This window comes from Podarcis erhardii (genome assembly GCF_964252035.2).
Source record: "Podarcis erhardii genome assembly, chromosome: 1".
Lineage (NCBI taxonomy): Eukaryota > Metazoa > Chordata > Lepidosauria > Squamata > Lacertidae > Podarcis > Podarcis erhardii.
In genome coordinates, this window is record NC_138497.1 from 84,703,234 (window position 1) to 84,727,589 (window position 24,356).

At 43.0% G+C, this 24,356-nt stretch overlaps 2 protein-coding genes across 3 annotated transcripts; one reads left to right on the plus strand and one right to left on the minus strand.

The window, feature by feature from the left end:
- LOC309350967 (olfactory receptor 5V1-like) lies at positions 1–23,939 on the minus strand (the record flags this gene model as incomplete). Of its 2 annotated transcripts, none has more annotated exons than XM_081878266.1 (2): positions 23,921–23,939; positions 1–966 (listed from the first exon to the last, which is right to left on the minus strand). In XM_081878266.1, exon 2 carries the CDS (start codon positions 931–933, stop codon positions 1–3), a length of 933 nt encoding a protein of 310 aa, XP_081734392.1. In that variant the 5' UTR covers positions 934–966; positions 23,921–23,939. The 2 variants fall into 2 exon arrangements, with proteins under 2 accessions (XP_081734392.1, XP_081734391.1); XM_081878265.1 differs by lacking the exon at positions 23,921–23,939 and adding an exon at positions 2,483–2,511.
- LOC309350790 (olfactory receptor 5J3-like) lies at positions 20,371–21,315 on the plus strand (the record flags this gene model as incomplete). The annotated part of the gene is made up of 1 exon (XM_081878023.1): positions 20,371–21,315. The coding sequence occupies one exon, from the start codon at positions 20,371–20,373 to the stop codon at positions 21,313–21,315; it is 945 nt and encodes a 314-aa protein (XP_081734149.1).
- Positions 23,940–24,356: the final 417 nt, after the last annotated feature.

Below are 24,356 nucleotides of genomic sequence, written 5' to 3' on the forward strand. Positions count from 1 at the left end.
TTAAAATCTTTTCAGGCAAAATGCTTTGACCAAGGCCCTCTTAACATCCTTATTCCTCAGACTGTAGATCATAGGGTTTAGCATAGGAGTAACAATCCCATACAACATGGAAACAATTCTGTCCTGTTTGGGCGAATAGCTGGAGGTGGGGCGAACATAGGTGGCAATGGTGGTCCCATAAAACAGGAAAACTACAGTCAGATGAGAACCACAGGTGGAAAAGGCTTTGCTCCTTCCCTCAGCAGAGCGCATGCGCAGGATAGTAGAGATGATATAGACATAAGAGATCAGAGTGACCAGGAATGCACCACCTCCTAAAATGCCAGCCACAAGCAGGAGAACCAGTTCTGGGAGGTAGGTAGAGGAGCAAGAGGCAGCCATTAGTGGTGGGATATCGCAGTAATATTGATTAATTTTATAGGGCTCACAGAAGGATAATGTAAAGGTCAATGAGGTATGAATCATGGAATTGATGAAGCCGGTTAGCCAGGTCCCTGCAGTCAATTGAACACATAGCCTTTTCGTCATGATATTTGTGTAGTGCAAGGGACTGCAGATAGCCACGTAGCGGTCATACGCCATCACTGAGAGCAAGAAGATTTCGGTGCCCACAGCATAAATCAGAAAGAAGAGTTGTAATACACAGCCAACAAATGATATTGTCTTGTCCTCTGACATAAATATCTGGAGCATCTTTGGCACTGTCACTGTAGGGCAAAGGACATCCAGGAAAGATAGGCTGCTGATGAAGAAGTACATGGGGGTCTGGAGGTGACTATCTGTTGCTATTGCTGTGAGAATTGCCCCATTTCCTGCCAGAGTGATCAAGTAGGTCAGCAGAATTACCACAAAGAGGACGATTCGCACTTCTGGGAGATCAGAGAGTTCAGTCAAGTCAAAGTCTTTTGCTGCTGTGGTGTTGTCTTTCTGCATTGTCCTCCTAATCAAACTGGTCAGCTAGAATGTCTAAAATACGAAGAAAACAAAGCAATTTTTTTATAAGTACAAATAAGGACAATTGTTTAAGCATCTGACTTTTAATCATAGATGGCCTGATCCTGTTTGTTTCTGATGAATATCTCTCCCGCACATGTGGCCAAAACCTGTATATAGATTCCTTTGGTCAATAGAAAAAGCTTTGAAACCACTTTGAGATTAAGAATAAAGAAAACCTCATAAAATATAAAACTGAACACAGAATGGAAGAGCATGACAGACAGCACTATAATGTCTTTTCAAAACTATTCAGGTCTTAAACACAATATTACTGTCAGAAGTTACCATGGAAAGAGTCATTTTCTTGTACCTACTAGGAGAGGGAGGCAGGCATAGTGGCCAACTCCAAAGCATTGCTAGAATTCCCCTAGCAAGGTGGAGGGGAGTGTCTTTCTCCCAGTTTCCCTCTCCTTTCCCAGTTTTTTTAAAAGGAATTTTTGATTAATTGACTGACTGATTGGATTGGATTGGCTTTCTATCCAGCCTCTCCTCCAAGAAGCTCAAGGTGACATACATAGTTTTTCTTCTCCCCATCTTCTCCTCACAATTCTGTGAGGTAGATTAGGTTAAGAGACAGTGACTGGCCCAACACCACCCAACCAGTGGTGGAGCTTCATGCTCTGGCACCAGGGAGCAGAGAGCATGCAGGGACGGGGCTGACGCGCATCCCGGGGGCGTGGCATGCCACCTGCAGGGGCATAGTGCGCGTCCTGGGGGCGGTGCGCTCCCCACTGGGATCGCGCTGCTGAGGGTGGTGCGCTTCCCCCACACTCCTCTTCCTCCACCAGTGCACCCAACGAGCTTCCTGGCTGAGTGGGGAATTGAATCCTGGTCGCCCAGCACTCTGATCACCCCATCATATGAGGCATGCCAACATCAGGGCTGCGTACCCTCCCCCACCCCTGCTACATTCTAGGGGCTTGCCAAGGGAATGAGAGGGCTCTGGATCCAATGGTTGCAAAACCTCCCCTTACCATCCCCAGCACAACCCTGGAACACTGGAGGCAGGGCAAAAAGCAGCAACAACAGATCTTAACACTGATGCTGCAGAAAAACCTCCCTCATCAGATCTCCCTCTCCTATGGCGGACCTCTGTCTCCACCCATAGAAAGGAAGATCTGAAGAATCTTATGGCCTCAGGTCAGGCACCCCAAAGACCACAGGATTACAGTCGTAATCAAAACGCCCTAACCCTCAAAATTATACTACATATACTGCAATGCACACATTGCATTAATTCTGTTCAAAATATGAAGGAGTACCAGAATGATAGATGGTAGTTAAACAGTAAAGCCTAGGAAACATTATACAGTACATGTTAAAAGAAGGAGAACTTATAAAACCAAGAAAATGTGCTTATTGGCATATAACAACATTACTCTCCAAGTTTATATTTATCACTTAATAACAGGCATTTGTATGGCAAGACATTTATCTGCCAAAGCTGCAAAACAGTTTAATAAGAGTAAATGGATTTTAAACTTACCTAATGACAATATATTGCAAAGTTGCTATGATTTTTTCCCAAAACAATCACTAAACCTAAGGTATACATTTCCACATAGAAACTCAACTAAGATTATGACTTCCGATCTCTTATATTTAGTTCACTGAATGAATATAATATGCCCATAACTGAAAAACAGCACTATAGACCTAAAGTATTTTGACTGCCTAAGACTGAAGACCTAGTAAACTGCATCCACGAGCCATCCTTGATTTCCTTGTGAACTGTAGAACCACAGCAACAAACAAGAAAGTGAAGAATTTATGTGGAGTCAAGAAAAATATCACACAGCAATCTGAAGTAATGCCTAAGAAGCATTGCCTCTGTCATGAGTCAGAAGGACAACATCTTCCCCCCCACCCCGCCTTTGCCACAGAGGTGGAGGGGGGGGGAGAAATGGCATAAACTCTATCTTGGGACACTGGTCTCGGAGGAATCCTGCAGTTGCTGACTTGAAATCTCAGTTGGTCAAAAGCTCATTGGGCCAAATCCTGTCTGCCAACACACAAGAAAGAAAACTTGAGAAAAACGTTACCACAGGTAAACAGATTATATTGATTAAATATACCAAAGTAAAGGATCTACAAACCAACCTAGTTCAATCAGACTAAGCAATTCAAATACACCCAGCTGAGCAGGTGAATTGTAATATATGGGGGGGATTTTATCCTTCCCAGCTCCTGGTCATATTCAAGAGTCACTTGCTGCGGCCATACAGAAATGTTTGGAAAGAATCCTCCCTCTCTGCTGCAAACATATTGATGTTCAGACATAGTTCAGACTATGCCAGTAGGACCCCGACCCCCCCCCCCAAGGACATCCCAAGGTATAACCTGTGAAAGATGACTGAAGAGTGCCCTCAACCCAATAATGTCTTAGATATTAAAGCAAGCATGCTTTAATTCCTCTCACCTGCCCATACCAAATGCTACAGGAGGTGATCAGCTCCCACTTGTTCATTTCCAGGGAAACACACAAGAGCTCAAACAGAGAGCTCTTTGCAGATCCTCCAAGAACATGTTCTGACCTGAAAGATGAACCCCATCACCCTTAAATAATTTCCATGAGATTATCAGGGACTGGGCAGAGGAGGAGGATGTCGGCATGCAGAGGGTCTCAAGGCCAGCTGGCTTGACCCAGCTGGGTCATCTCCTTCCAGCCGTCCCACTGCGAAGACCCATCGGCCTCTGGTCCAACATAAATCAGCGACCCAGGCTTCAAAAAGCCAGAGCACACCATATCAGCAGAGCGAACTGCGCACACAGAATAGGCGTGAGGCTTGTGGAAGCATACTACAACTATGGATTTATTTATTTATTTTTAACATAATTTTTATTGACTTTTCCATATTTCATTTCATAATACATATCCAGAGTTTACATTATTACTAAAAAAGCGAAGCGACCTCCTTCCCTCCCTCTTTTCTGACTTTCCTATACCTTTAACATATTTATCACATTTCCATAATCACTTCTTTACCTTATATAATCATTTAAAAATCACACTCTCATTTGTAAATTAGCTCTTTCTTTCCTCATTACCAAATGTTTCATGTTAAGGCTACAAACGTCTTCAGATGTTTATAGTTTTCTTTCAAATAATATATAAATTTGCTCCAAACCTTTTGAAATCTCTCATCAGGTCGGTTCCTGATTTTCCCCGTCAACTTCGCCAACTCCACAAATTCTACCATTTTTATCTGCCAGTCATCTAGGGTGGGGAGTTCTTGCTGTTTCCATCTCTGGGCCAGGAGGATTCTTGCTGCCATTGTGGCATACATCAATAAGTTTACATCTTTTTTGTGGATTTCCTCATCAATTAACCCTAATAAGAATACTTCTGGTTTTTTCTGAAATTATAATTCAATACCTTTTTAATTCATTATAGATAATGTCCCAGAAGGTTTTAACTTTAGGGCAAGTACACCACATATCTCCCTACATTTCCAACATGATTTATCCTGACTTCTATACATTTTGGCAACTTTACTTGGTGTGATGTACCAACGATACATCATCTTCATTAGATTTTCTTTAAGTGCCACACACGCCGTGAATTTGATTGTTTTATTCCACATTACCTCCCACCTCTCAAAATTGATGTTATGCCCCAGATCCTGTGCCCATCTTATCATCACGCTCTTCACCTCCTCGTCCTTTGTATTCCATTCTAATAATACCTTATACATTTTTGATATCATTTTCTTTTTGCTACTCAACAGTTCTGTCTCTATTTTTGATTGAATATTACTAAATCCAGTACTTTTGTGGTCTTTCCTCAAGATATCTTGTAGTTGGTGGTACTGTAACCAATAGGTTAATTTCCCTCTTAACTCTTCAAATGTTTTTAACTTTAATTTGCCATCTACTTCCACCACTAAATCTCTATATGTCACCCATTCCTTTCTCATGTTTTTTCTTTTTTACTGCAAATGCCTCCAATGGTGAGATGCACCACGGAGTTTTGCGTTGTAACAAATTTTTGTGTCTTATCCATACCTCATACAAATATTTCCTAATAATATGGTGCATCATCATCACCATCATAAATTTTATTTATATCCCGCCCTCCCCAGCCGAAGCCGGGCTCAGGGCGGCTAACAACAATAAAACAGTACAAAAGTACAGCACAAACAACACTCTAAAATCATTCATTATAAAATTAATTCAAATCAAGCCACTGGCAACCATTGGGCCAGAGCTCCACAAAGATTGCCGAGGGAGGGAGTCAGGCTGTGCCCTGGCCAAAGGCCTGGTGGAACAGCTCTGTCTTGCAGGCCCTGTGGAAAGATGTCAAGTCCCACAGGGCCCTAGTCTCTTGTGACATGTACTTTTACCTTTTCGTACCACAAATAGGCGTGCCACCCAAATCTATTATCAAATCCCTCTAGATCTAATATCTCCTCATTAACCAATGCCATCCATTCCCGCAACCAACAAAAACAAGATGCCTCGTAATAAATTTTTAAATCTGGCTGGGAGAATCCAACTTTCTTTAACATCTGTCAAAATTTTGTACTTAATCCTAGGCTTCTTCCCCAGCCAGATAAATTTAGAAATTCGTTTTCGCCAGATATCAAATTGCTTCGTTCCACATATAATGGGAATGGTCTGGAATAAAAATAACAGTTTCGGGAGCACATTCATATTAATAGCGACGATTCTGCCCATCAACAATAGTTTCATTCTGGTCCAAATTTCTAGGCGTTGCTTAATCTCGTTCCATACCTTTTCATAATTATCTTTGTATAAATTGATGTTTTTAGTCGTAAGCCACACACCCAAATCTTTTACTTTTTTTGCTCTTATTAATCCTGTTTTCGTTTGTAACTCTTCTGTTTCTTTACTATCTATATTTTTGTTAATAGTTTCGTTTTAGTTTTATTAAGTTTGAATCCTGCAAGTTGACCGTATTCTTCTATCTTTTCCATTGCTCCAATTGCACTGTTTGTTGGTTGTTCCAGCGCCAACACTACGTCATATGCAAAGGCTTTATATTTATACTCTTTGGAGCCAATTTCAATACCCTTTATTCCTTTTGTTTCATCCATTTTTTTCAACAAAACTTCTAAAGTTTTTATGAATAATAGTGGCAATAACGGACACCCCTGCCTCGTCCCCTTCATTATCTCAATTCTTTGCGTAAGAGTATTATTAATTACAAGTCTAGCATATTGTTCAGAATAGATAGATTTAATTCCATTTATAAATTTCGTTCCCATATCCATGATTTCTAAATTCCTTTTCATGAAGTGCCAAGACACATTATCGAATGCCTTCTCAGCGTCCAGGAACATTAACACTGCTTGTTTATCCCTTCTGGCATCCAAGAGTTTGATTATGTCAGTGATGTTTCCAACATTATCTTTCAGTTGACAGCCAGGCACAAAGCTGGTTTGATTTTTCCCAATTCTCTCTCCTAATATTTGTTTATATCTGTTAGGGAACTGCCATTGGCTCAGGGGCGAGAGGGGAAAAGGCGGATGGATTACAGAGAGCCCCCAAAGATCGTGAGAAGCAGCACTTCCTCAGCGGAGGAAGGAAGCCACGCCTCTAGTGGGGAGGAGATGCAGGGCTCGGAGGATGCAAGACGGGAAGGATGCAAGGACACCTTGCCTGAGCAAAGCGGGGAGGAGGGAGGTCCCCCATTACCCAAGCCTTCCTTGCGCAGAGAGGGGAGGCGCAGACTGGGGGTCAAGAAACTACTCTGCTGGGGAAGATTTAAGGACCACCCACTCTCAGAGTCTGCCAGTGTATGAGCAAGACATGGAATAGAGGTGCTCTGCACTGCAAAGGTGGTTTTTTTGTTGTTGTTTTTGCACTAATAAGAAAGCTTTAGAACAGACTAGTGACACATATGGCCTGATTGCTCTCGAGCAACCACCCGATACCCTTAACAATATTGATTAGCTAAAATACTAGCAAATAATTTATAGTCTGCCACGACTGGACCTGATGGTCAGGGGTCCCTTTACCTTTAATTTATAGTCATTGTTTAGGAGAGATATTGGCCTATAATTTTTAACTTGAGTCGGATCTGTGTCTGGTTTTAGGAAGCAAGATGATATGAGCTTCTCTCCAGGTCTCCGGAACTTTATTCCCTTCTAAAATACTATTCATCACTTTCACTAAAGGTGCAGACAATTATTCCGAGCATTTCTTATAACATTTGGGTGTCAGGCCATCTGGGCCTGGTACCTTACCAATTGCTGCTTGTTTTATTGCCATTTTTATTTCTTCTATTGTTATATTTGTGTTGAGTTGAGTTTTTTCCTCATTTCCTTCAGTCTATTCTGTTCCAAATATTCTTCAACTTCCCCTTCATCTTCTTTTTTGAATAGTTGTTTATAGTGCCTCTGAAAGCTTTTTCTAATTTCATCTGGATTTTCGATTTAATCATAAATCAGGACAAAGAAACATGTCGTCTCTCTCTTTGTCTTCACAGAGAGACGGAGAAAAGCAAAAGCTATAAACACAATGGAAGTTCCCAGCAGACTGTGCTGGTATGTAAGCAGACATGTGACACGCAACAGTTCCATGTCTGCTCCTTAAGGCGGAATGGAAATCTCAACAGAGGAATGGTGGAGACTGCCTCCCCATCCTGACCCTTCTAGGGAGGAGGAGGAGGAAGACATTATATATTTACAACAGGGATTTGAGGGAGGTCACAGCTCAGAGGCAGATGAGGGGGAAAGCTGGGAAATAATGGGAGAGCCAGAGCAGCAGCTGGCTGACACGTTGTCATTAGAAAACATTCCAGAACCCGGCAAGCCTTAAAAGTAGGAGAGCAAAGAGCTCAAAGACAAAGGGCACTTAGCAGCACCTGTAGAGGAGGTGATGATGGTGGTGATAAATAAGGAATGGGAGAAACGGGAAGTGGAGACTCACTCAGGACAATGCCTTTATCCAAAAGGCTGGGTTCTATAGCCTCCCAGTGTAAAATTTGAAATAAAAAAGGTCTGTAAGAAACTTTTCCTTGTCTTTATACTTTCCTGGGCAACCAGCCGGGAGCTGCTGACAGCATCCTGACAGCTATCTTCATTTGCCTCCTACCCAGAAGCCTCCTGGGATGGCGGTCTCCACCACTCCTCATCTGGCCAGTCCCTGGCAGTCAACTATGCTCTGGCAGGGGTGCCAACTTGAATAAAATATTGTGGGGGCCCAGGTAAAACCCACCCCACAAAATAGATCAAATGACACAGTGCACAAACACCATTTGAATGGGAATGCCCATCAACTTTGTGGGGGTCTGGCCCCCTCATATATTTTATTATGGGGGCCAAAGCCCCCACTGCCCCTAGGAGTTGACTCTTATGTGCTCTGGTAACCTTTAGGCTAGATAACTGCAATGTGTTATATATGAGACTGCCTCTGAAGACAGTTCTGAAACTTCAGCTTGTGCAGTGTTCAGTGGCCAGAGGCCAGGTTGCTCGCCAGGACAATATGGTTTGAGCATATAACACCAATCCTGTCCTGATTGCACTGGCTGCTAATGGGCTCAAATCAAAGTGCTGGTTTTGACCTATACAGCCTTAAATGGCTCAGGACTGTAATACCTCAAGGACTGCCTCTCCCCATATGAACCCGGACCTGAGATCATTATCTGAGGCCTTCTTTGTGTGCCTCCTCCACAAGATGTCTGGAGGGTGGCAACTGAGAATGGGCCTTTTCTGTGGTGGCTCCCCGTTTGTGGAATACTCTCTCCAAGGAGAGTAGATATTGTTAGGTGCCAGGTGAAAACATTCCTCTTCTCCCAAACTTTCTCCCAAACCTTTGGCTAATTAGACTATTAAACCTATTAAACTGTGAGAGGTATTGTTTAGTTTGTTATTGTGCTATGTATTTTTGTATTTTTATACTGTAAACCACCATGTGATTCACAGATTAAGGGAAGTATAGAAATTTAACTAATAAATAATAAATAAATTCAGTTAAGCCTGCCCAGCCCCACTCCCTTTTATTTTTAAGGGGAAAGGGTTATATGAACCATTCCAATAGACATTCCATTGCTGGCTTGCTAGCAGTGGAATTACAAGGGGAAACCCAAGCCCTTTGCCCTTTGTGTTGGGCATTGCATCTCCTATCCCTTTGCCTCCCTATTTTAAAATTTTTCTGTTTACCTGTTATTCTATTCTATTCTATTCTATTCTATTCTATTCTATTCTATTCTATTCTTATTATATACATTGCTTACAGGGCAGCTGGGCACATTGCAAAGTGCCTTACAATTGAGCCACTCATCATCTTAATTTGCCCAGAAGCATATATACATCTAAATTAGCATAAGCAAAACTTATGTCATGTGATAATCTCTAATGAAAAATGGAACATCCTTTTTTTGTGGGAGTTTTGGCTCAATTAAACAGCAGGCGGCCACACACCCCAGCCATCCTGATGGGTCAGCCAGGGGGCGTGAGATGGCAGGGAGTCCCAATGAGGCGGGCAGCATCCCTCCACCCACAGCCGGGTCACCAGGAGGCCCACAGGTCCTCCCGCAATGCTGCCCCCCGGGGAAGGGGAGCAGACTTTTTGAAACTTACATAGGTGGCATCTTTCCCCCTTGCAAATATCCCACATGATGCCGGGGGCAACATCAGCCTGCTGGAGGGGAGTTTACATACATATATGGTGGTTTTGCAAATCTGTTCACCCATGTTAGGCTTTGGTATTCAAATAATTGAGTTTAATATACAAAACAGGCCTGCAAACTTCCCCTCAGCTTACTTTACTTGGAATAAAGGACATGTCTACTCCACCAATTGTTCATAAAGTACTTTTAACGTTCCTCCTTGTGGCGGCATGTATGAAAATACCCATGCAATGGCACACTACCTTGGGCTTGAACATTGAAGCATAGTACTCCAGAGCATGGACAAGAGCCCTGGCTGAGAAGACATAACAGACTCATGTGACCAAAGGGAATTCTAACCCCCATCAGTTCTATAAAGTGTGGCAACCATTTTTGGATTACATGCATCAAGAAGATTGTGCTTATAAACCTAGAGAACTCATGGCAATATGTGGGCGGGGGTGGGGGGAATTGGAGTGAACTATAAGAATTTGATTTGATATTTTTAAGAAAAGCGATTGATGTGTTGAGAGTTGAGTTGTTTTCTGTGTGATGTGAAAAAGGAAAATTATTTTTAAAAAAAAATCATGCATAGAGGGACCATCCTGGTGAGAATATGAACTAGCCCATTTTATGTGGTGTGATTAGCTTACAGGGACAGAAACATGCTGTGGGAAAGTAGGGGGCAGATCTGGGCAAGATAAGGAGGAGGAATCATGGGTCATTTTTGTCATGATGCACAGGCATGCCAAGGTGTGATGTCCAAACCAGCATTCGTTCCAGAGAACCTGCATCTGCCTTTCTCTAATTTAAAGTAACGTCTTTGAAACAGAGTTGAATTTTAACAAGGCACTGAGGAGCCAATTTGCCAGAACTTTCAGACTTCTTGCATAAGTTACATAATGGCAGGCTGGCAAGCCATAACTTTTTAATCATGCCCTCGAGGGCTTATTAGTATAGCTGGGAGTTGACACGGTTGCCGGAGATATGAGTCAATTACCTTAAACTGATCACCTCAAATCCAGAGGCAGAAGCACTCAAAGGGGAAAACCCCTGGAGTTTTCATTTTTGTTTTCTTGCCAGAGTTGGGACCATTAGGCTGAAGCAGTGCACACAGTCTCCATGGTGCATGTCTTCGTTCCCAAGAAAGGAGCAAGAATTGCCTACAGAAAATTCCCTAGGAGAGATTGGTAAGGGGAAGAAAAACTACTTGTATGATCTCCAACTCCGAGACTACACAGAACATTAATCATGCACTTCTATCTTCTATTCTATTATACATGACAGAGTAAATCACCTCTGAGTATGAGTACCATTCTGGTTAGCCACACGCCCCCATCTTCCCAGTCTGGGCCTGCCATTTGTCCTATCCCCTGCTGACCCCACAGGGAAAAAACACAGAACATAGAGTTTAAACTGAGAGTCGCTTATAGAAAGCAGCTATATGCAAATCAAAGCATGGTGTATTTGCTAGAACACAGCAGAAGTTATGGGAAAGGGACATTAATTCATCCTACTGTAAGCTGAAACTTCAGCCATGAGTTCCTCAAACTCAGAGCAAAGCCCACTCCAATAGCAAACATTTCCCCATTCCTGTAGGAAAGGCATTCTCCATCCACAGGAAATTTGAGTTGCGGCAAGGCCACCCTACCATTACGCAGGCTGAGGTAGGCCATATTCACACCATATATTTAAAACAGTATGATATCACTTTAAAGAGTCATAATAATAATAATAATAATAATTTATTATTTATTCCCCAGCCACTCTGGGTGACTTCCAACAGAATATTAAAATACAATAGTCTATTAAACATTAAAAGCTTCCCTAAACAGGGCTGCCTTCAGATGTCTTCTAAAACTCAGGTACAGTCATACCTCAAGTTGAATGTGCTTCAGGTTGAGCGCTTTTGGGTTGCGCTCCACGGCAACTCGGAAGTAATGGAGCGCGTTACTTCTGGGTTTCGACTGCTCGCGCATGGGCAGACGCTCAAAATGACGTCACGCGCATACGCAGAAGCAGCAAAACACGACCCGCACACACGCAGACGCACCGGCACATCTTATGTTTTGTTCAAGATACGAACGGGGCTCCAGAACAGATCCCGTTCGCATCCTGAGGTACCACTGTAGTTGTTTTTCTCTTTGACATCTGGTGGGAGGGCATGCCACAACCGAGAAGGCCCTCTGCCTAGTACCCTGTAACTTGGCTTCTCACAGCGAGGGAACTGCCAGAAGGCCCTTGGCACTGGACCTCAGTGTTCGGGCAGAATGATGGGAGTGGAGACGCACCTTCAGGTATACTGGATTGAGGCCGTTGGGGGCTTTAAAGGTCAGCACCAACACTTTGAATTGTGCTCGGAAATGTACTGGGAGCCAATGTAGGTCTTTCAAGACCGGTGTTATGTAGTCTCGGCGGCCGCTCACAGTCACTAGTCTAGTTGCCACATTCTGGAACAGTTGTAGTTTCTGGGTCACCTTCAAAGGTAGCCCCACATAGAGCACATTGCAGTAGTTCAAGCAAGACTACTTGGATTCCCCCAAATAATCCTAGGAACTGTAGCTGAGAGATGCTAGAAGAGCCCTATTCCCCTCAAAGAGCTACAATTTCCAGAGCTACCTGTGAAGAGGGATTGATAAACCAAGCTGGGAATTGTAGCTTGGTGGTGGAGTAGGGGGTCTCCTAATAAGGCTCAATGAGCTTAACAAATGACAGCTCCCAAAATTATTTAAGGGGAGCCTTGGTTTCATAGTGCATTAAATGTATGGTGTGAATGTCGCTTCAGATCGCTGATATTTGGCAGGGGGAAGGAGTTGTGGCAAAGTGTTGGAGGGTGAAGCTTGTGGGTCTGCCCTGCCTTGAACAAGCCTGCTGCCCTCTGGTAAACAGAAAATGAATTCCCCTTGCCAGGATGGCCCATCCAGTTTCACCGCCTGAAAAAAGATCTCTATGAGATCCCACGAGCAGGAGTGGTGGAAGGGTGTGGGGGGGTGCAGGCCGCCTGAGGTGTCACCACTGAGGAGGGTGACAAAATGCCGAGCAGCACTCACCGTGGGGCCTGCAGCGCACCCAAGCCAGGCGTCCCTCCTGGGAGAGACGCGGCAGCTTGGGCGCGCATAGGCTCCGTGCTGCCCAAACGGTCTGCCCGCTGCCTCCCCCCCCCCTAGCTGTAGGGCAGCTGAGTGGGAGGAGGCAGGCAGACTCCAGAGGCCTCACGGTGTGCCCCGCCCCTATGGACTGCTCGCCCCACCCCTGGGCACACTGCGCCAGGTGCCCAAGCAGCTTCCTCCACCGCTGCCCACCAGATCTCGACAGAAGCTGCATCCACCACAGCCACAACAGCCACACAACCACAGCAGTGACAGGGGTGGGTCTATGGAGGCACAGCTTCCTGGGATTCCAGACCCTCCAAGTGTCCCTATTTTCCAGGGACAATCCCGGATTTACAGAATCCATCCTGGTTTCTAATTTGAATGTCCTACTTTTCCATAGAATGTCCCTATTTTCATCAGAGAAATGTTGGAGTGTATGGAGTTAAGCGACCCCTGAGCCAAGGAGATAAGTAACTATACAACCTTTAGAAGACACCTGAATGCAGCCCAGTATAGGGATGTTTCTTCATATATAATGTTTTCTTATTTTTTCTTATATGTTGGAAGCCACCCAGAGTGGCTGGGGCAACCACAGTCAGATTGGTGGGGTATAAATATATTATTATTATTATTATTATTATTATTATTATTATTATTTCCTTTTTAGCACCATTGGAGATGTCTTCATGTTTTATAGGCCCATGCTTTAAGCCAAGGTTGGCGGTAGTAGTGGACTGTGGCCTTCTTGATGTTGTTGGGACTCCCAACTCCCATCAACCTCAGCCAGCATGGCCAATGGTCAGGGATTGATGGGAGCTTGTAGCCCAGCAACATTTGCAGGGCCATAAGTACCCCACCCCTGGCTTAGATCCTGCTCCTTTGGAGTTGCCTGGCTCAAGTTCCTAAGGCTCTATGCTGTTTCTCAAGTCTCCATCATTATACACTGGTGCCTCGGGTTACAGACGCTTCAGGTTACATACGCTTTAGGTTACAGACTCCGCTAACCCAGAAATAGTACCTCGGGTTAAGAACTTTGCTTCAGGATGAGAACAGAAATCGTGCGGCAGCAGCGGGAGGCCCCATTAGCTAAAGTGGTGTCTCAGGTTAAGAGCAGTTTCAGGTGAAGAACGGGTCTCCAAAACAAATTAAGTTCTTAACCCGAGGTACCACTGTACAAGGTGCTTTACAGTGCAACATAAGCAACAGAGACATGTCCCTGACCCAAATTTTGTAAGAAAGGAAAAGAGAAGAGGAGTGGAGCGCCTGGAGGAAAGAGGGTCAAAAATAATAGGAGACAAATATGTGTAAATGCAGCTGCACCTATTTAGCTCAGGTGAAGAGTGAAACCGAAAGAGCATCACAGAACAAAAAGGCTTTGAAAAAAGAAGCTTGGAGGAACAACTATTGTATATCACTAGCTTAGAGTTCAGAAACAATAGCTTGAATCTCCTATATTGTGAATAACATTGCACAGACGGCCTATAGATGGATCTTTGGTGACATCTAGTGGCTAGTTTAAAAAAATGTATTCATTCAGTCTTTTCAAACCAAAGGAATGGGAAGTTTTTCAATTCTAGGCCCGTTTAGATTTTAAAGAATCAAGTACTAGGTAAAGAAACTATGTGGAGGTTATACACGACGGTATTCTGCTTCTCTATCCATTACTAATAAAAGATGCAATACCGCACATTACTATTGATGAGTGCTGACAATCCACACGCTGCCGCGCTTGCCACTCAACCATACCCTAGTCATGAGTTAGGCTTCCTCTTGCCTTCAGACTTTTTGTTAAGTATCTTTCCGTAAGAGCAACCCCTCAAATTGATAATCCCGTCATCCCACACACACAACTGATGCAATAATTTTAGATTAGATGGCACAGCTTCTGTTGGCTTCTGGCTCTTTATTAGCTGAACTGCCAATGGTTATGCATTTTTCAGGGCCATATCTCCATATGCAAAGGTGGAGACACATAGAAAGCTGGTGGTGCATGCAGATTGCTGCACGTCATTAACTGGAGCTAAAATACAAGGTAAAAACGTTATTGGCTGAGAACCAAGTCTTGAAATAATAAAAAAAACAGACTCATCAGAATGGTATGCAGAACAAGCTGGTGCCTCTATGGTGTATCTTCCAATAGCAGGTTGTATGAAATAGTGTTCCAGGTTCTGCAACAACATAATCTTCGAGATCTTTTAATGGCAATTGTCCCTTTTAATTGCCCTCTGCTGCTCCTCCTTGGTTTGGTTTGGTTTCCAGACCCAACTTCTGTTTATCCATAACTGGGAGGGGGAGGGACCCTGCTATAAGACAGAGATCATCTCAATGATAAGGCTTTTAATGCAAGATAAATTATGCATTGCACATCATTTTGAATTGGTCATATTAAACAAACAAACCAGATACTTGTGGATGAAACTGGCAGAAGATGTCAAAAGTATTTGAAATATTAATTAGTGAGTTATTGATTTGAAACATAAGAGCTGATTTGAGAAGCTGGAGAAAATGAGAGCTGTACTGGACAGTTGGTACAAGATTGGCTTTTGGAGTGTCTTGAAAGAGCAGGAATGGACAAGTTGACAGATTTGGTTTATAAGACAAATGGTATCCTCTGTAATACAAAATTTGCTGAGAGGTGGTCATGTTTTATAAATTATTGCATTACAAATATGGGAGGCATAAGGCATGAACTAAATTTATTTTCGTAAATAATGTTTGATGTAAGTGTGAACTGCATGGCTTATGAATAAGGTGGAAGCTTTTTAAAGTTTGCTTAAGTTTTCCTCTTTCCCTCAAACTTCTCTCTCTGTTTCATATCAATGTATTATATTGATTTTCAAAAGTGTACAACAAAGAGTAAAGAATAACAAAGTAGCAAATGCAGGCCTCTCATTGTTTTCCCTGTTGAATAAAGTTCATAAAGGAGGTACACAAGCAGCGGGCAGGTTAGCAAAGAAGTCTCTCCAAAAGCAAGCATATAGAGCAGGTGGCTTTTGAGCAGCAGAAGAAGAGTTAGTGTCTGCAAGGAAGGGAAATGAAACAGTTTCAACTGTATAAGGTTTGGCATTGCCTTTGGCCAGCCTTAAATTATGAGTTAGCTTTATATGAGCAATGTGTTATACATAAGGCTGCCTCTGAAGACTGTTCAGAAACATCAGCTAGTGCAGAATTCAACAGCCAGGTTGCTCACTGGAACAAGATGGTTTGAGCATATTGCACTGATCTTGCTCCAACTGCACTGGCTACCAATTAGTTTCTTGGCCCAGTTCAAAGTGCTGGTTTTGACCTATAAAGCCTTAAACGGCTCAGGACCACAATACCTCAAGGACCACCTCTCTCCATATGAACCTACCCAGACCCTGAGATCATCTTCTGAGGCCCTTCTTCGTGTGCCTCCTCCTTGAGAGGTGCAGAGGGTGGCAACACGAGAATAGGCCTTCTCTGCAGAGGCTGTGGAATGCTCCCCCCCAGGGAAGTTCGCCTGCCGCCTTCATTGCACACCTTTAGGTGCCAGCAGGGCCAGATTTAGGTCTGATGAGGTCCTAAGCTACTGAAGGTAATGTGGCCTTTATATGTTCAGCTGTCCTTTGTCAACAACAAATTGTCGCTGTTTTTTGTGTTGAATACATGCTATATGGTAATTTATGGACCTAATAGGTATTTAAAGCCATTTGCACGTAACAAAATATGTATTTTATCAAAGTATTTGTTGAACTGAAATACAATTAAGAAGAAGGATATTAATTGTCAAATACTTTTAAGAAGTATGTTAATAGTGAAATAATTATTAAGTTCTAACTGTATTATTTTATTTTATTTTTTATTTATTTTTTATTTTATTTGTTTTTTATCTTATATTTTGGAAATGTACATCCAGGGTTTTTTTCCCCTTTAAATTTTTTTGGGGCCCCCAAGAGAGTGGTGCCCTAAGCTATAGCCTGTTGAGCTTATACAGAAATCCAGCACCGGCAAAACATTCATTTTTAACCAGGCCTTTGATTGGTCTGTTTGACATCTTATACCCTTTTAAAATGTGGCTCTTTTCTGGGGGAGGGGTGTTATTGGGGGGTGTTGTTTTTATTCTCATTATATATGTTGTGATCTTTTCTGTGAACCGCCCTGAGACCTCCAGGTATAGGACAGTATAAGAATTCAATACATGAAATAAATAAATAAATAAATAAATAAATAAATAAGCTTCTCCATCAGAGCTGAACAGCAGAGACAACTATTACCGGTCAGCGAAAGAAAAAGTCAAAAGCCTCCTGCCACAGTCATTCTAGCAGCAACCAAAAGGAAGACACTGAGAGCTGTGTGAAGTAGCTTAGGACCAATGAAGAGAGACAGCAGGGCTAAGGAGGGAGACTTGGGGACTGGTGATTTTAGAAATACAGTTAAATACAATATCCTAGAGTTGGGCCACATAAGGGAGTAAGATCCCTGGGAAAGCAGCCTCTCCAGCAATTTGAGGATAGAGATGAGGTCCTATAGCCAGCGTTCTTCCTCAAAGGCCTATGGAAGTTGGTGGTGGAATGCCACTTCTTAGCAAAGCTGTGGACTTGAAAGCCCTGAATGAAGCCAGTGGTTCTTTGGATCAGTCAGGGAAGTCAACAGCTAGGCAGGAGTTTTTGGCTTCTCATTTACAGACAAGTCACAGAGACATGGGATCCCGGCAGCTTCCCACTTCAGAAAATGCCTGTACCACTCAGGCTGGGAGAACCACGGATGATCCAGATGAGGGTGTTGGGGGGGGGGCAAAGGAAACAAGTGAACCCGGCTTCACCTCCACACCTGTAGCATAGAAAGCAAAGGGAAATTCCCCAGATGCTGAAGGAATTGGTGAGATGGAAGAATGAAAGGTAGCGCTGGTGTCCTCTAGGATTCCATTGAGCGCCAAGAGACATTTGTACTGTGACTAATAATTTGCAATAATTGGTGAAGCTGACAAGCCTTGCAATATAGTCTGAGATTCAGAACACCCATTCCTCCCTCTTTTGCTGTCTTATAAAGTAAGGTTCGGTTAAACCCTTTCCCATTTCTCTCACGGAGAAGACTACTGCCACTACTGTAATAAGGTAAGGGGAAGCACAACTGGAAGGATCTAGAACAGATAGAGCAATCTCAGTAGGAACAACATCTTGATGGCCAAAATGTGCCTTAGCCAAGAGAGCAAAAAAGTCTGCCAAGAGGACCATAGTTCTACCACCTAACACATGCCAGGTCTTTAGTCTCCAGGACTCCTAAATATTTCTTTTTAAAGCCTCCCAGAGGGTGAGGTTGGCCTCTGTTGCTAAGGAAACCTGGTCATGCTAATTGATGTTGAGGCATGTAAGTTGTCGTTTGGTATAATTGACCTCTAAACCTTCAACTTTTAAAATTTACATTATTCCTCTTTCAAAGGTGCAATTCCTCCAGCAGGGTCTGATAAACTTCCCTCTTCTTTTGTCTCATTTTTCTTTAGATTCTGAAGGCAAGGAACTCTTCTTCTTATTTTTGTACAGTGCCTGGTGCAAATTAAGGAATTAGAGGTGGTGATTATGATGGTATATTGATTCCTTTCTTTTGACAGGAAACTACTTTCACTTCAGAAATCCACCACTACAATTTTGCAAGGGGGGGGGGAGAGAACCAACACCTGGCTTTGCAGAGTGAGCGGTGCCACTATAAACTGCTGCACTGCTGGTATATATAGTAAGTTATAATGAGCTGATTAGGAATTACTCAGTTGCCATCTTGAAGTGAAGAAATACATTTTGTTTTCAAACAAGGTTTGCCTAACTTGAATCCAAGCTCCCTTCTGGGTTGGAGAATGAAGAACAACATGCACCTTGCAGATTGTGAGTCTGCTCAATAGAAGTCACCAGAAATTAACAAGTTATGGAATATGAAAAAGTTATGGTAGCTTTTACCATTGTAAAATTTTGAGGCAGATGCTTCTTAGAACTTTTCTGTGGTATACAGAGGAACAAAGAGATCTAAGATAATGAACAAGTTCAGCAGTAACAGGTAGGATGGTCACCTCAAAATAAAGAACTGAATGTTATTTCTCTTCTGTTGCATTACAGACCTGAGCTTTCAGAATCAAGGTATATATCATAAGATACTTGGGGGACAGGGAGATGATTCCAGATTAACATTCAAACAACAGAACATTTGCAACAAGAATTAGAAACCAAGGTGTTCCTTCATTTTAGAGTCTACACCCCATAAACTAGCTATTCTGGGACAATGGAGTCTTCTGTCTGTTCATGGGAAAGACAAGCCCTGATCTTCATGCCAAAGCAGAACAAGCTTCTAAAGACTGTTTTTCACTAATGAAGCCCCTTATCACTGATCCTGTTGCAGAGTGAAAGGTGAGCCTGCTCACTTCATTTTCAGCGTATGTTATTTGAACTGCTGTAGTGCCATGACTAAAAAACTTGGTTCACATGTTACACTGAACAAAGGTAGAAGCTGACTTCACACACAAACAAGTATTTGTGTAAAACTTTGTTGATTTGTAGAAGAAGAGTTTGGATTTGATATCCTGCTGTATCACTACCCGAAGGAGTCTCATAGCGGCTAACATTCTCCTTTCCCTTCCTCCCCCACAACAAACCCTCTGTGTGGTGAGTGAGGCTGAGAGACTTCAGAGAAGTGTGACTAGCCCAAGGTCACCCAGCAGCTGCATGTGGAGGAGCGGGGAAGCGAACCCAGTTCACCAGATTAGGAGTCCACTGCTCTTAACCACTACACCACACTGGCTATTATAACTTATTATATTATATAACTTATTATATATTATTATATAACTTATTATAACATTATTATTATGTATAACTCAGCTATTCTGTACCCAGGTACACAGGATGTACACTTGTTGAGAATTACACCTCAACTGTTGTGTACATGGGTACTACACAGACTGCACGGTCATTAAATGCGAGATGTAAACATCCCTTATGAAACCAAGTTATGAATCAGGAAGTCCCCAGTTCAAATCTCAACCATCCTATGAAGTCACTAGGTGCAAACTACTGTCTGTCAACTGCAGTCCTCCACATCTGCAATATGAGAGATAATTATACCGACTTACCTTATGCAGTTGTTGTAACGATTATAAATAGACAGTTGTCAGGATTATAGATAGATGATACATGTGGAGTGCTTTGAACACTTGAAAATGTTTTATTTATTTATTTTTGTTGATTAAATTTGTATACTGCCCTTCATCCAAAGATCTCAGGGTGGTTCATAGCATACAAATTCAAGATAAAAACACAAAATACATAACAAAAACTGTGGAGATGGGACCAAAGGCAACCCTCTGGACTTGCAGTCCCTCCTCAGCCACATACCCTCATCCCAGAACACCTCCCTCATTGGCCCTGCTTTGCACTCTCCTTGAGTTGTTTTGCCTGGCTGGAATGTGCCCTCGAACTCTAATAATGCGTCTTGCTTGGATGGATGGATGGATGGATGGATGGATGGATGGATGGATGGAAAGAGGGGTCTGTGAGCATGTGTCTGCCCTGGCCACCACAGGCATGTGGTCCCTGGAAGGTTACGCAGAAGTGAATGTGGTCCTCAGACTGAAAATGATGCCCTGTCCCTGCAGTAGGACATTCATGTCGAACTTCATTTCTAAGTATGATTCACCAAGACGTATGTAGTACTAAGAACTGACTGATACAATTCCCCCCTCCGTTATTTAGCAGATATCAGAATATGGAAGCAGCTGTAGAGGGAAACTGCACCGTGGTGACTGAGTTCATTCTCCTGGGATTCTCAGAAGGTCCGGAACTGCAGCTGCCCTTGTTTATGGTGTTCCTCGTGATCTACATCATCACCCTAATGGGGAATCTAGGGATGATCATGTTAATCAGGGTCAACACCCAGCTTCACACTCCCATGTATTTCTTCCTATGCAACTTGTCCGCTGTTGATATCTGTTACTCATCAGTCATCACGCCAAGGATGCTGATGAACCTTCTAGCACAAAGCAAATTGATTTCCTTCAATGCATGTTTTGCTCAGCTTTACTTTTTTGTGGCCTGGGTGTGCACTGAGTGTTTCTTGCTGGCCAACATGGCATATGACCGTTACATGGCCATCTGTAGCCCATTGCTATATTCCGCAGTTATGTCGCAGAGAGTCTGCATCCTGTTGGTTGCTGGCTCGTGCTTCATCGGCTTCACAAATGCCATGGTAACGGTATGTTTTTTAAGCAGGTTGCCATTCTGTGGCTCTAACATCATCAGACACTTCTTCTGCGACACTCCTCCCCTATTAACGCTGTCCTCCGACAGCCATGTCACGGAAATGATCATTTCCTCCCTCGCTGGCTTCACTACCATTGGATCCTTGTTCATCATTGTCTTCTCTTACGTGTTCATTCTGGCTGCCATCCTGAAGATCCGATCAGCTCAAGGCAGACACAAGGCCTTCTCCACCTGCACCTCTCACCTTACAGCCGTCACGGTCTTCTACGGGACTCTGATATTCACATATCTGCGGCCCAATACAAGCTACTCGTTGGGTCGGGACCAAGTGGCTTCCGTGTTCTACACAGTGGTGGTCCCAATGTTGAATCCTCTAATCTACAGCCTCAGGAACAAGGAAGTGAAGGAAGCTTTCAGGCAATCCGTGAGGATGAAAATGTTTTTGCAATGAATGCAAAAACAATTTAGGGCAATTCCTTGAGGAGGCCAACAGAAATGAAACAGAATTCTGTGAAAGCTTCTGAGCATATGTACACATACCCCTCAAACGCTTTATCAGACAAGATGTTAAAAAACACACGCTTGCACACCTTTCTGTTGGCTTAGTAAAGGAATTTCCCTAATATGCACTTTGGAATTTTTGTTATGAGCCAACAACCTTTACTCGGGGGTTTAAAAGAATTTTGTAATTTAAATAGTAATAATCATGTAACAAAATAATCATAAAACAATAAATGGAACAACTCAAAAATCTTCCCTATGTGGGTTCCAATCTGAATTAACATAGACCTTGTACACTGCTGTGGATGACAAAAGCTAATCTATGCATGGCAAAACATATATGTTACCTCCATTGAGTTGTCTTCACTGAAATAACTAAAACATCCTTAGCCACCCAATTCTATTCAATTATGGCTCAATTAAAGCAATAGCCTTTTCTTTTACTACAAGTATTACATTAGTTCAGCTAAAGCAACTGTGCTATCACCACCTATTAGTTTGATTTGAAAGGTCATTAGGTTTACCTTGTGTGTGTTTGCATTTAAATGCCACAAAAACAAATTTCATGGTCTTTTAGTTCTTCTGTTTGCACATATGTGTGTACCAGTTAAGGGTAACCTTTCATGCATCTGATGGTGCAGTAAAGTCATTACACAAAAGTTTCTGCCACAATCAATCTCATAAGTGCCACGAGATCTACCAACAAGATCTTTGGTAGGTTTACCTACAAAGGTGGCTCCTCTGTTGAGAAATGTATTGCAAGCATGCATGCATTCGTTCCATTTAAAGACCTTCCTTCATTGATGACAATACAGCAGGCATGTCCAACTCCCAAGAGACTGTGATCTACTCCCAGTTAAAAAAAATGGCAGTGATCTACCCATTGGGGAGGATTGCACAGAGTTTTTTAACTTTTCCCCATAACTTTTTGTACATGATAAGGATCCCACAATCTACCAGGATCAGCCCGGGATCTACTGGTAGATTGCGATCTACTGGTTGCACATCCCTGCAAGACAGCATCTGCCTCGGAGCTGGACCTCAGTGCTGAGGAGCTGAACGATGGGGGTGGAGATGCTCCTTCAGGTATACAGAAGTATAACCTGAAACTGTTCTTAACCTGAACACTTTAGCTAATGGGGCCTCCTGCTGCTGCTGTGCCGCCACTGCACAATTTGTTCTCATCCTGAAGCAAAGTTCTTAACCCGAGGTAATATTTCTGGGTTAGCGGAGTCTGTAACCTGAAGCGTATGTAACCTGAGGTACCACTGTACTGGGGTTGTGTTACTGCCCCCCAGGTGAATGTGATGGGAGGAGTGGATCTCTCACAGCTATAGTCAAAACATAATTACTTGAGTTATTGATACTTCACCGATAGGAACTCAGTGGCTGGAGAGCAGAAGCTGCTGTCAGACTGAGAGTCAGTTTTGAGCCAAAGTCAGCCAATCAGCTTCATGGCTGAATAGGGATTTGAACCACTAAGCTCTCAAACCGTTATATCATTCTGTCTCTTTTTATCTCGACTGCTTCCATTTGGGGGCAACCATGACTAAGGCTACAAGTTGTGTACCAGAGCTATGCCTCACTGGAGGAGGAAGACCTTGATTCATACAGATTAAGGCATATTCTATATTTCTTGCAAATCCTCCCACCCATTTTACCTGTGGATGGGAAAGATGGGGAAAAAATGGGACTGATGCAATCACATCTAGCTTGATCCTGACTTCAGTACATCAGTAGAGCTCACATGAGGGTGTCTCAAAGGACCATCAAGTCCCAAAGAACCTGAGGCAATGTAGAAATACTCCTGCACTAGCTGATTCTAAGCCCTTTCAAAGCTGCCTTTGCAGTTTCCAACCTGGAAATATTGCAAGGTAATTTGAAACCGAAGCACTTCCTGGAAAACTGGACTCTTAATTGTTAGCCAACAGAGGCTGTGTACCCATTTACTCTGCATCCAGTGTGTGTTCCCACCACTGGTTTGGGAAGCAGTATGCACACGACATTAGCCACTACTCATATCTATCCTGTGCCTGCACTTTGATGCATTTTTCCCTAAACCTGCTTCGGTCCAAATTGAGAAAAAGAAAGACCTAGCCGCATTTTAAGCTCGTAGTGTGTACATAACCTAAGACTAACCCTGTGCACGCTTCCTTGGGAACAACACCCTGCCGGAAAACATAGTGAGCATAAGTATGCATAGAACCAGGCTGTAAACCAGGGCTCTTTTTTCAGCCGGAACTCTCCGGAACTCAGTTCCGGCACCTCTCAGGTGGGCACCATTGGCATTATAAGAAAACAAGGGAGGTGGTCAAGATGAGTTCCGGCACCTCCTTTCTAGAAAAATAGCACTGCTGTGAACTATTTTATTAAAGAGCCCACACGCTTTGCAGCTTAGTCAGTCGTCTTCAGTTAATTGGTGAGATGTTTTTATTTTAAAAATGATAGAAAACAGAATAGAAAACCGTGGCCTGCTTAACTGAAATAGAAATCAGCATTATTCTTTTTCATCCTGGCAATGTTCTCCTGAATAGTACCATTAGGAACTGAAATACCTCAATGTTTTCATTCTTCAGGGAAACGGAAGAGCCAGCCTTTGCGGAGCCATGTGAAGCATAGTAAGTCTGACTCATCTGTACAGTTTCTTGCAGCATCATGTAGACAAAAGGCCTGAGGCTCACACTGTTGTTGAGGCACTCAAAACTAGCAATAACCAACAGATAGATGCCAGTTAAAATGTGAGGAGAAAATTGTGACAAACTTACTTGAAAGCTGAAGGGGGGGGGAGGTCTTTACCATCCTCCTGAAAGGACCAAGAGATGGATCTGATGGACTTTAGATGGAAGAGAATTTCATAATAGAGGAACCACCATGAAGATGGCTTTGTTACCTTACAGGTCAGCCTAACCTATGCATCTTTTGGTGGCTCATTGATATACCTCAGTATACAGAGAGGTACATAAGGGAAGCCCCTCTTAATGTTCCACCCCT